Below are 13,557 nucleotides of genomic sequence, written 5' to 3' on the forward strand. Positions count from 1 at the left end.
CGTAAGTATTTCGTGATTATAGACTGCCACGGAGGCAAACTGAAAACATTTACAAGTAGTGATATTCTAAAAATTAAGGGGGGGGAGGTGGGTGGGAAAAAAGCTATCATGAAATGCAATGTCTTGGTATACCAAGAGGCAGGTGTACTATGTCTTGAGTACTGGAGTTGGGCTTTAATGTCCATCTTGCTTATGCTTGTTCTTGATTTTGTTACTTATGAGACATTAACCGCGCAGCTTAAGAATAAAAGCAAATACAAAAAAACCTGCATTCGTTTTTGCACTGTGCCCTTTCTGTTACAGGATTTCACTAGCGAGTTCTCTTTGTGCAGCAACACAGAACTTGGTGTCAACTTACAGGTTACTTTTTTTTTTTTTTTTTTTGGAGCCTTCAGCAGCTGGTCCGTCATAGATCCACCCATAGACCTTCTTTACTGTAAACCAGCTATTCCCTGCCTCCTCTTCCTGCTAGCATTTCAGTCTAGAAGTTAAGGAGTTTGAAACTTAAGACTTCCTTGAACTTTTTTAGTAGCAACTGATGTTTAGTCAAGACTGGAAACAATGCTTCGGGTGATTGTGGAATCTGCTACGAATATCCCTAAAACCAAGTTTGGGAAACCAGATCCTATTGTTTCTGTTATTTTTAAAGGTAAGGAGAACTGTCATAAATGTGCCAGGGGAGGAGGTTTTCTGGAAGATATTAACTTATGCAAGTATTTGAAAACCTGTGAAAGTATGTTTTCCTGAGGTTACATCTTATGTAACTTTGGGGAAGACTTTTTAATTAGAGAGACAGGAGTTACCTAAATAAGTTTGAAGTGGGTGGAGTGCATTGGTCTGTTCTGGCCAACGATGCTTCCACATTTTACAAGCTTTTGCACAGGCTTAGCTCTTTGCTTTAAAAATCTAATTGCATAGATAATTCCACTTTTAATTCAATTATTGAAGATTATATTGTTTTCCATCTGAAAAATCATTCCTCTCTCTTGATTACTATGCACAGCCACTGCTCACTGTTACACTAATTTTTCATGTGACTGGTATATTGTTATTACCACCAGGTTGAAAAACAATAGTACCATTACTGAAGGTGTTTGGGTTTGTTTTGAGGGTTTTGTTTGGTTGGTTGGTTTAGGGTTTTTTTAGAAACTGAATTGCACTTTAAAATTTTGCTTGTTGATATTATTTTTTTAAAAGATTTAGGAAGGAAAGTAGATTTTACACTTTCATTGCTTGTCACATGCATAAGGGAGAAGAAGAAAACTGTGATAAAATCATCATTTATATGTAAAGTTAATTATATTTCACAGTAAATTTTACTTGTTGCCATCATTTCCTCACTTCACTAAAGGAGCTTGTTTTCAAGTATTGGCTTATCTTTAGAGTGCAGAAACCTCTAAGCAATTTTGAATCTTGTAATATGTTCAGCCAAACTGTGACAAATGGTCATCATTCCTGGTGACCTAGTTTCCTGGAAATGTTTTTTCCTAAGGTATGGAAAATCATTGCAAGGGTTTGTTTCCTTTAGAAATGGAATCTGAAATCATGACATTTTCCTGGAGGCTGGAAAAGGAAAAGGCAGTGCAATTCTAGTATTTTAACTTCCAAAATAAAAACTTTTCAGCATCAGGAAGATATGGTATCATTCCATTTTCTTCTTTTGTCTCCTCTTTGTCAAGTTTGGGTTTTTTACCCTCTTGTGTGTTAGGGCAAGTGGCTGAGCCTGTCTCAGTAGCTTTTGGAACATCATAATTATTAACATAGTATTTTCTTTGCCCTGCTGAAAGTGCTGTTACTGGTGTACTGCAATTTCTCTGGTTTGTTTGATTTGCATCTACTGCTTCTTATTCATATTATCTTTTAAGTTCCTTGTCATTCTCTTTTGCATTCTTGTCACAGTTCTGCCCTTTTGTTACCTCTGTTCCTGGAGTGTTATACTCCAAAGTTGGTTCATGCCTTCTTTATGCCTTAACTGTCTGTTTAATTCTTCCTTGTACTCTTTTGTTCCTACTATGTGCCCTAATGGAATTCAGTTTTTCCTAATAAATGTAAGTTACAGTTTGGTTTGTTGGTTTGTTGTGTTTTTTCTACACTACTGCATTTGTTTGTCAGTCCTTCAGTTATCCAAATACAGTAATTGAGCAAGAGACATTAAAGGAATGAGTTTAATTTATCTATTTTTGTGCTATAATTGGGACTTTTAGTATTCACAAACATGCTTAGCCATTGTCTTAAACACAACTTCATAATTGTGAGTTTTTTAGTAGGATAGTTCATTTCTAATTTTACCTGCCACTTCTTTTTATATGGTTTTTCTACATACCACCAGTCTGATTTTTTGCTTTCTGTCTAGAGTGATTCAAGGAAGCCAGAAAAATATTAGCCTTTTGACAGCTGTTTTGACAACTATTGAGCAGCTCTGATTTAATTTGAAGTGGAGTACTTGGTTGCCAGGTGCACGGGCAGAGGCATCATAACTGAAATATGGACATGTATGCAGTGGTTGGATTCAATGATCTTACAGCTCTTTTCCAATAGTAATGATTCTATGGTTCTGTCTGTTTATATTGATTTTTTTAAAATATACAACCTGTTCCCCCTCACCCTGTTACTGTGTAGAGATAGGAAACTAGTCTTATTTTGGGAAAGGAAGGTGTATGTCAAAGGGCAGCAGTCAACAGTAGTCCATACTCACTGCAGCTCCCAAGAGACAAAAAATGGAATTGGAAGTTTCTTTTCCAGATTGGGAATAACTCAGGCATTTGCAGGACTTTGTCCATAGCCCTGCAGTACATGTCCATATTCTTGTTTGATTCTGGAGTATTCCTTGAGAAGTCTAAGGGAACAGCACTCGTTTAAGAGAAAATTGCTGTGGAAGTTGTCATTTCATTAAACAGTGTTTTATTCATTAGCTTTATCCAACTTTAACTTATGTAGCCTTTGCTGATGTCAGCTTCCGTAATTGTAAGACTTCAGTGACAACACATGGTATCTCTCGGGACCAGACCTTGCTGTGAAAAAAAAAGAGGGCCGTGATCCTACAACTGTTTGTATGTACGTGGCTTTGCAAACACTTTATATATTAACACACATATTTTAGCATTGTTTCATTTATGTATAGAATAGACTTCATCAAATTTGTATGACTAAGCTAGTTATAGACTATATACTCAGTACTATTAAGGACATAATAAGAGGAAATAGTTGTTTCTGTTGGGTAGTTTATTTACAGTAGACGGGTTTGATGGAAGCACTTGACTTTTTTTTACACATTTATGTTCGGTCTAGTGGGATAGGACTTTTCTTTTGTTTGCTTTAAGAACAACTCACTGTTCAAAGAGAACTACACCCAGACAGTAAATAAGTTTCACTGTCTGGAACTGGGCACTGTTACTGTAGAATTCTCAGGTCACCATCAGTCTGCGTGAGATGAATTATTAGTCAAATTAGTATTAAAAACTGTTGCCATTTGCTGAAGTGGCACTAAGTGGCAATGATTAAAACAGTACAATTCTATTGGTTTTTCAGATATACCAAACTGGAGAAAAATGTGTCAGATTCTTGTCTTTGGGTGTAAAAATTGCTAGAATTGCTTCTGTGTGCAGTCAATACTAGGACATTGAGTGCCTTGATCGTTCCTTTTGACTATCTCATTCAGCTTCATGCATTAAAAGCTGATGTAAAATGGTGTCCAGTTTGAGGGGGCCTGTTTGGATAAAACTTCTTTTTCTATTTCCAGTAAGTCTACAGTAGTTTATAGCTGTATTAGTTTGCATTTCACTGTGTGAAAGAAAATAGCGTTAGAGTGTAATTATTCACTACATTTCTATTTTCTGGTTTTTAGATAATTAAATTACCCTAACTTTAATTTCCTGGGTTTTGGAGGCCTGCTTGTTAGATCTTGCAGCTGCTAACACCATGCAACCTTAATTCTTCATTCACAAAAGTTTTATAGAGATCTTAGTCAACTGAAATGTGATTTGCTCTTGAATCTCGGACTTACAACTTTTCTAAAAGATGTTTGCTTCTGCTATTCCCCACCTGCTGCAATTGATAAAAATGATAGTTGTAATGAGAGAGAGAAAAAAAGATGTATGCATTGATTATTTTGCAGTACTTTCTGATTGAGAATATTAAGCAATGTGTGGTAGTACAATGCCTCTCTAAGATAAAAAAAAAAAACCGTTTTCTTCTACAGTACCAAGGTTATTGTAGTTTGATTTTAAAGAAAGAAGTACACAGTGTGTCCTACCTGTATCCATTATCATTTTTTAGTCTTATGTCTTGGTAGGGCCAAACTAAAAAATGATGATTGGCTCTATCTTGTAGTTTATCCTGATGTGGGTTAGTCTTGACTACTGTAGCGGGATTAATTACCAGTACAGGAAGGCAGCCTGAGGACCTGAAACTTCTGTGAGCTCCTGGAATAACTGGGCAGTCAGTCTTACCCTGCTTGGAAAGACTTTTTTTGGCAAGAAGACAGCTGTTTGCCAACAGTTTAAAAAGAAAACAAACAAAAAAGCCCTCAGTGCATTAAAAGAATGATAAAAAATGTAATAAAAAGGAATTCAGTAAAGTGAAGAAAATACATGCAAAATTTATGCTCACGGAATGTTAATGCTGCATTCAACATGACAGAAAGTACAACTAAAACCCAATGTAAGCTGTGTTTTTCATCCAGCTTTCGCACAAAGGCATAACACAAAAAGAGTTTTTTAGTATCCTCTAGAATACGCACAGTTAGCAGAATCATAAATCTTATTTGTGTTTTTATGAAAATAGATAGTTCAGAGTGGAAAATTTCACTCCTTGTAAAAAATTGTCTTGACAGTTGTTCAAGACAGGGCATTTCTTACCTTGCAGAGTTACATTTGAACTTAGGCAAGGATCATAGGACTTTTATCCACTAGTTCTGTCAGGATTGGGTCTGTGTTTCACCGTGTCCTTTACAAACAGCTGCAACTGTTCCTTTTCCACCAGCACTGAGAACATCTTTTCTCTGATGCCCAGCTCCTGTTTGTAGGAGACTTTGATTACCAGTGCCAAACCCTAGATATTCTGGGGTATTCAGTTTTGAAAATGCTTTGTCCTAATCTATTAGATAGTGTGAATTTCTCTTACTGGCATGCTAATTAGTTCTTTGTTCTGCAAAATTCGAGTCCACAGCATGGTATGTTATGAATGTTCTTTCCTTTGTGGCATGATGTGAGTCAATATCCTGTATAAATTGAAGACAATTCCTGTTGCATAAATGTGAGTCAGTTCTCGAAATTTGCAGCATGGGCTGACTTTTTTCCTTTCAATACATCCCACTCTTTTCCATTTAAAAAAGCCACCACAATCTACTGCTTGAATAGTGGATATATGAACTTACTAGTGTGGCTTATCTTTACTCCTGCCGCCCAGGCCTTCGTAACATTTTCCTGACCAAGTATAGCTATAACTTGTGAATAATAGAAATGCTATTACCTTTACCATAGTCCTTAGTCCAAGAAGCATATCTGACACTTAGCCTTCTTGTGGTGGCTGAGCATTTTATAGATCGGGATTTACTGTCTGTACTTAAATATACTCCTTTGTTATCTCTAATATATGCAATTTCTGTTTAGAGAGCTGTGCGTGCGCTGGTGTTCTTTTGTGCTTCTGAATGTTGTGTCAAGACTTGTTCTGCATCAGAGTTGTATAAATATAGTGCGACTAAAAAGTAAAAATAAAGCCATGGCATGTTACTTGCTTTGAACTAGTTCTAAAAACAGTTTTATTTCACTTTTTAATATGTGAACAAGGCCTGCAATAGGCCTCTGCAATACCTGAGTTGCATTATTTCTCTGAGAAGAAGGAATTTGACCTGAAATGTCATACTATCTGCATGAATTCTGGAAATCATATTTTTCAGGAAGGGCTGCATTTCCTCTTATATGCATATGTATTTCTGCTAATATTTGCTCATTTAAAGCGGAAAATGCTGATATGTAAGCACATCTCTTTTTCTTTTTGTTATTGCTTTTTCAAGTGTTTTTCTTTCAGAACTAAGCACTTACAAGTATTTTGTAACTTGGTTATGGTAAATGTGTAATACAATTTCTTTACTACTAAAGTTCATCTCTTTGAGGTTACCTTTCGGTTTGATGTCTCCAAGTCTTTCAGTCTGTCTTTCATCATTACTGGAGTTGCAGTCAAGGGTCATAAAAGGTTGAGAAACCTCAATATTAACTTGGCTTTTGGAGAGTATATCTAGCTGTGCTTAAACGATACTAAAATTGCCCAGGGGACATTTTGATTATAAAATGTACAGCTACTGGAAGAAGCAAAAAGAATTAGAACATTTGGTTTAAAGCTTAAACTTTCTTTTGAAAAGTGAAAGGAAAAAATGTGATATTTGTGTAGTGCTTTAGCAAAAACACATCATCACACTTTGTTTGTATTTGCAGATGAAAAAAAGAAAACAAAGAAAATTGACAGTGAGCTTAATCCTGTTTGGAATGAGGTAATTTTTGAAAAATCAATTATTGATCTCTTTTAATATAAAGCACTTGTAAAGTTGTTAAGTCAATGTCTACAGTTGTGAATATCAGTTATAAGCAGGAACTAAGGATAAGTGTTCCTTCAAAGTGTTAGTAAATGCAAATGAACAGATTCGTCTTGCACAATGTTGATGTCCAGTTGATTAAGTAATGTGTAAAAGTAGATGGGTATCTGGTGAAATGGTGGCCTGGTTTTGTTCCTTCTTACTTTGGAGCAAATGATAATCAACCATTGCTTAGCCACATGTATGGAAACATAAAGAAATGCTACAGAATCAGAATAACTCGTATTGAAGTTCCTCATGGTTTGGTTTTCTATAGAACTGGCCCTATTTTGCATCTTCTGTAGTGTTTTTCTTGGGGAAAATGTTTTTTTCCTCAGTGTTTTGTCACAATCAGAAATTAAAGGTTAATCTTACATTTTGTAATTACAAATACAGAGATCCTACAAATATTAGCCTAGATTCAACAGCAGTGACTTTAATCAGTGTTGCAGGGGAATAGTATCAGATCTTATGATGATAACAAAATACTTATGTTAGTATGGGGAAGTGGAACTGCAAACGAGGTTATGGCTCAGAATTAAATAGTTTAGTTCTTTTTCTGATGTTGATATTAGTAAGTAGCAAATCAAGAATATGCTATGAGCATGTTCCCAGATTTTTAACTCTGCTTTTGTAAATGTACTCTGCTGTTAATTAATTTACATGTAACTTGTAATTACAATTTGGTTTTGCTCCATTTTTTTGTTCAGATTCTTGAATTTGACTTGAAAGGAATTGCTCTGGATAATTCATCTTCCCTGACAATTATTGTGAAGGATTTTGAAACAATTGGACAAAACAAGTATGTTCTCTTTTTTCTTTTTTTTCTTTTTCTTTTTTTTTTTTTGTCCCAATATTAAACACAACTTTCAATGCAGAAGTCCAAGGAAAAAAATGAACTGATGCTTGCTGGAGAGAGAAGATGGATGCTGTTGGATGGTTTGTGATGCAATACCTACTTGTAGCCTATAAGCCAGTGGGATTGTTACTCTAAAGCAAAGTTTTAGACATGCTGACATGAAATTCAAGGGACGTTTTAAGCATTTAATGCAGAATATGGGTAAAATTTAGATCCCTTTGCCTGTTACTATCATTTGAAAGCCACAGCTGCCTGTTTCAGTTGGTGCTTGTAATAAACATCCCTGTGTTACTAAAGTTAAACCACTACTGATACCTGGAGCAAGCTGTAATCTTTCAGAAAGGTATAAGGCAACACCCAAGAGTACCATAGATAAGTGCCCTGAAAACACTTCTGAAGAACTGTTAATTGGCGTTCTCAGAGCACAGCTAACAGTAAACACCAAAAACTACAAAATGCAATTAAGGCTCTTAAACATATTTTAAAATCTCCCTGAGGTGCCACATTGTCTTGCCTACTAAGAGGGGAAGCCTAAGTTCCATTTCATATCTTGAATGAAGCGATTGCAGTCTTCTGGGAGACCGACTTAGGATAAATATGGATCAGGATGAATATGTTGGATAAAATACAAAAACTGTCTTGGGAATGAAATCTGAGTTTCTGTACTTTTTGAGTGCCCTAGCTAGTGGAGGTCACGAAATGCTTTTTCTTGGCCCAATGAATCATGAGTTCTCTGTATGGTCATTAAAAAGCTTGAGCTTGAGAACTAAAGTAACTTCCCCAAGATCACATTGCAGAACTCTTTTTCAATTTAAGATGTGAGAGTAAGTTCTCTCACACTGAGTAGGGAAATAAATCTGTCTCTAATTGTTGGGCAAGTGTTATAAGCCTCAGGCTTGTTGCATATATGGAAGCCTGGCATTACTTTTGCTACCTCCTCCTCTGGTTATATTTTAAAAACATTGTTTAAAAATGCATAGAGGATTATTTCTTTGGTTTGTGGTTTGAAGATTTTTAAAATGTTTTTTAGAAGAAAATATGTAGTTTGATATTAAGAGAGTCTTTTGTGAAAAGTAACTTGAAAAACCTCAGCAGAAGAGGAAAATGGGTATCTAGCTTCACATTCTTTAGAGGACGACTTTAGACTGTTACAAAAATAGGGTGGGAGGCTGCTGAGAATTGCCTTTTCTGACATTAATTGCTTGGAAAGAAAATACAGAGGCTCCTACTATCAGTAAAGGATTTAGAGTTTAGGTCTTCAGCAGACAGAAATAGCCATTTTCACAATGCCCTTAACATGCAGGAATTTAAGGCTCTTTCCCTCCTGCACCGTTTCTATTTCCTTACTGCTGTTAGTGCATGTTTATAATAAAGCTACTCTAAAAGTCTAAACTCTATGAATGCAGTATGTAGAGCACCTATATACCTAAAATTGGGGTTTTCATTTTTCAGACATCAAAAAATCAAGTATCATGGGATCTAACCCTGCAGGTCTTTTGGTGTATGATAATCTTTTTTTTCTTCGTTTGTGAAACAGCAGAGAAAAGATTCAGTCATGTAGTTGAGTCTTCTCATATAAGTAAGTAAGGTACTTACTTTTAGTTTTCACAAAATTGGTTTTGTTATTAATTTTATAGAACTGAAGATAAACAGTAGGTATATCTAAATGTTCCTTGAAGGATATCAGACAAAACACAAATAGATTTCCTTCAACTAAAAAAATTCAAATACATCTGTTTTTTCTACACATTAAGTAATTACAACAAAAAGATGCACAGAGAGTATCATTCTTTGGAAAGTTTTTTTTTTTTTCCATTTAAATTTTCTGTTGAAGACACTGAGAAAGGAGCAGCCTTGAATTAAGGCTTCTGTCTTTACATGAAAGGAGATATCATAAAATGTTTTCAAGTACTGAAATGCTGTCAGGTGCCCATGTTGGCATTTAAACATTTTTGGTAGGTTTATAGTCTTACCATGTAATAGGTAAACATGAAAGTAATTAAAGTGTCTTGTTCAACTAGCTTTTAGGTGTAGCCTTTGTATTTTTCAAACTTTTTTCTTTGTGAAGAAAGAACCTTTTGACTGCGGACATAAAAAAAAAAGTCATGAAAAATGAAAATGGTGTAATATGGGAACATTAGAATTCATGCAGTCAAATAGTGTAAGATATAAACTTTTTGTCATTTTGACCTGGACTTTGAGGTTCCTGCTGTATTTGTGATGAAAAACGCATCATGCAGGCTCTAACAAGCTTTATGTTGTTCTGAATGTAAAGTGATAGAGATTAAAAGACACATAGTGAGAGTTCTGTAGGATTTAAGCTTTAATATCAGCATTGCAGGATTCCTTAAAGCAACATATGCAATTGATTTCAATGAAGAAGGTATAAATTACCAGTTTAAATTTTTAGCAATCTCTGGTGTTCTGCATGCCATTTGTTTTATGACTCATCACACACAAATAAACCTGGTCCCTAAAATCAATTGCAGGAAAAGGGTAAGGTCTTGGGTAGCAGCAAGCTAATCAGAAAGCTTTTCTTTTAGATAGTCTACCGCAGGGATAGAGTGTATTACTTTGTGTTGAAACATTCTTATACTAAAAGCTCTCTTTACATGCCTAACAAGATAAACCTTCATCAATGTATTTAGTCTTTAGCTGCCCCATAGTGGCTAAGATCTGCCTTTCTCTGCTTAAATAATAGGATTTTTGTCTAAAACAGGAAATAAATACATTCGCACAGGCATCATTTGTAGAGACTTTTTTTTTTTTAAATATGTGAAGAAAAAACAAATAGCTTATCAAAAATGAAATACCTATTCCCTACTTCTTTATATAAAGTCCTAGATTTTAAACAAGGATCTATTTCTCTGTTTGCTGCACTCCTGTGCCCTTTCTTTTCTGTCAATGTCAAGCAATTTTGGCTGTTGCTGTTTTGAAAGGGAGTATAATATCACATCACCTTCTCCCTCCCTCCCTTTTTTTGGATAAATTTAGATATTTTCTGACACTGAGCTAGGCATACATCCATATTTATTGGTAGTTGTCCACTGCCATTGTTAGCTTTCCTTAATACTCTCTACCTTCTCTCAGTATATGAATTCAGGTTTTTACAATACTCCACCAGCTCTGTCGTAAAAGCACTGGGAGTCAAGCCAACGCCCTCAGATCTCATTCTTGAGATTCCTGTAAGTCAGTAAAGCGGGAATATATTGCATGCCTCTGACTTTAGGGAAATCCCAGAAGTCATAGAACTTCATATAGCAAAGCTTCCCAGTAATCAGAATTTGGTAATGACTTTTATAATGTATCAGAAAATAAAGGAAAGTGCTTATCTGAAGCCCCTAAAATGTTTCACTCTGTATATGTGTTCGAAGTTAAACAGGCAAGTGGGTTTTTTTCAAAATATATTTATAACTATCATCTGCAGTCATTTGTAGCGCTTAACCCCCAGCTTGTGCAAATGCCTGCTTGTTTTGCTTGGGTTTGTGCACTGGAAGTTGTCCACCACTTATTCCGTGCACAATTTAAAATGTAAACCAATAAAATTCTGTGGCAAAGTGAATTCCATGTATAGAGCTGTGAAAAAAAAATATCTCTATAGTCCATACCAAAGACAAAGCAACACCTTCAAAGTAATGCTCATTGAAAAGAAATCCTAACTGCCACATATTTGCAGTGTGTCATGTGTTTGGAAGGGCTATTGCCAGAGAAACAGGGGAAGGGAGTGAGGAATAAGAAATGCATGAGTAGGCTTCCTGATTGTAACAAAATAATAGGAAATGTCATCTTGGATTTCTTTTTAAAGACACAAAGCACCGTAACAGCAGAAGAGATTTTGTATTAATGGACAGTTACATTTAGACTAAGGAGCAAATAAAAGAGGGAATGTGGAATAAGTTTCCCACATATCACAGGTTATGCATACATGCAGCTGTTTCCGTTGAGTTACTGTTTACTGAGTTTGAAAGACGTTTAGGAATGCCATGTCATAGTTTCACTGCTCTTTCACGGCATCCTCTTTTAATATCTAGAAAAAGTAAGTAGTTAGATACATGCTTGCAAAAAGTTGTACAGGGAAAGAGTGTGCAAATGACACTCCCTTGCGTTGTCTGCATACTAGTTGAGAATTGGAAAGATGGAGTACAATGCTTACCTAAGGTCCTCATGCCTGAAAGCTATTACGACAGTTTAAAAAAACTGAGGGCTGAGGGAGTGCGAGTTGAACGATATTGTAGTCATGTTTATATGTACATTTGTTGTCATTCACTGAACTGAAGTCTTTCAGAGGTAAAGGTCTATTATTTCAGAAACTCAGAGTCTGCCGTATGCTTTATACAATTCAGGAGCAAACCGATTAACTTGGGAGGTGGCTTAAACTAAGTGAGATTGGAGTCTAAATGAATAATCTTTCCTTTAGAGGATGATATTTTTATATATTTGACTTTAAAGTCTAGATTGAATTGGGATTTAGTTTTTGAGTGTAAAGGGTACATCTAGGGAACCGTGTCACTTGAGAAAGAATCCCGAGAAGAAACAACACCACGTCTTTTCTCTTGTGGAGAAAAATAAGCAGTGGGCTATAGTTATTTTTAAGGTAGAAATTCTGACGCTGTTCTTTGCTGCAGTGTAGGCTGGAAGCAGAACAATGTTTCTCAACCCAACTTTCTGGCTGCTCACTCAGAAAGCCTCTAGCCAGTACACACTCTGCTATTCCATAAAGTGCTACTTGTGACTAATTCTGGGCACCTGGTTCCCAGCTGCACATGCAAGGTGACTACAGAACCCATACTCCCTGCTCAAACAACACAGTGGAGATTGGTATATAACCCATGATTTGCTACAGCTCCTGGAAACTTATATAGCTGTTCACATAGCCTGTTCTTAGACTGGAGCAGAAGGAGAAACACAGTGGATGTTGTTCTTGCACTGTGCCAAAATGCTTAACTCATTGCTTTGGCATGTTTATGTAAATCAAGCCTAAAGGAACATTTGATATTTTTTTTTCTATTCCTTTTTTCCTGGAGATAAAATGTGCTGCTTCATTTACAGGATCACTAAACTTTTGCAGATAGATTAAATGAATGCTCTTCATGGAAAAAGATAGAGTCATTGGAAAAGATAAATAAAGCAAACCACAGAGACATGTGTGCAGGCAAACCACCACAGGAATAATCCAGAGAGGACTCATATGATGCATGCTTAGCTAGATTTTCCAGCATAAAGCTGTCTGAAAAGAGAACACATCTGTTTTCAGTTGTGTCTAATACTGTGAGAAAGATTTTAAACTCTCTGAATACAAATCTTTATGCAGTTAAAACAAACAACTTCAGTTGTCTCTATGAAGAAAAACAAGTTAACAGGAAGTTAGAATTGTGTTTGGCTGAATTGATTTTCATTCTATTTGAGAGAGTTCAGATTATGTACTTCTCCATGTTCTTTGCGTAGTTAGTAACCTAGCAACACAGAGGAAAAACAGATCAGGCACACCCTTTTTTCTCAAGCAGAAAAATGCAGCCACAAATGAATGGTCCAACAAATTATTTAATCACTTTTAAGTGTTTTCCATGGTTAAATAGTTTCTAGATTGCTTGAGTCCTCCTACTGCTGTACCCTTTTGTGTGGATTCTTTTCCACATCTGTGTGGCTGTGCATAGTTGCAGGTTTTCCTTGCATACATTGTATACAAGGTCCTGCCTCAGTTTTGGGGTGTTCTGCCTGTACGAAACAGTATCTCTGTGCTTTGTTTCTTTTTAAAAGTTTGTTCTAGCTAAGTGTATTATCAAAAAACTAAAAAAGATAAAAACAATTGCTTTGCTCTTAATAACAATTTTAAAACACAACACGAATAACAGAAGAGGAGATGTTGGGTCTTGCAGTTTAGAACCTATAATGGAACGTACAAACTGAGAACAGACAAGATGAGTGTAGCAATTGTTAACTGCAGTTTGGGATCAGGTTTACTGATGAGAATAATCAATATAAACCTCTGCCAACACAAACCCTTAAAACTAAGTTGAAAGAATTTAAATGCCTAAGTCTCAGGGAATCAAGATCATGAGGTTTCCTATAGAAGTAGCATGCAACAGCTGAGGGATGTGACATGCTAAAGAATTGAGTTTAAATTGCTCCC

General features: G+C 35.8%; 1 protein-coding gene across 6 annotated transcripts in view; it reads left to right on the forward strand.

Annotated features, from left to right (window-relative positions):
* Positions 1 to 441: 441 nt before the first annotated feature.
* Positions 442 to 13,557, forward strand: part of MYOF (myoferlin) — a 73,310-nt gene continuing 60,194 nt past the window's right edge. For all 6 annotated transcript variants that reach the window (XM_062001814.1, XM_062001816.1, XM_062001817.1 and 3 more), the window contains exons 1-3: positions 442 to 649; positions 6,432 to 6,487; positions 7,279 to 7,370. In XM_062001814.1, coding sequence (XP_061857798.1) covers positions 562 to 649; positions 6,432 to 6,487; positions 7,279 to 7,370 — 236 coding nt within the window. In that variant the 5' untranslated portion in view covers positions 442 to 561. The remainder of the gene's footprint in view (positions 650 to 6,431; positions 6,488 to 7,278; positions 7,371 to 13,557) is intronic.

This window comes from Colius striatus, chromosome 8, assembly GCF_028858725.1.
Source record: "Colius striatus isolate bColStr4 chromosome 8, bColStr4.1.hap1, whole genome shotgun sequence".
Lineage (NCBI taxonomy): Eukaryota > Metazoa > Chordata > Aves > Coliiformes > Coliidae > Colius > Colius striatus.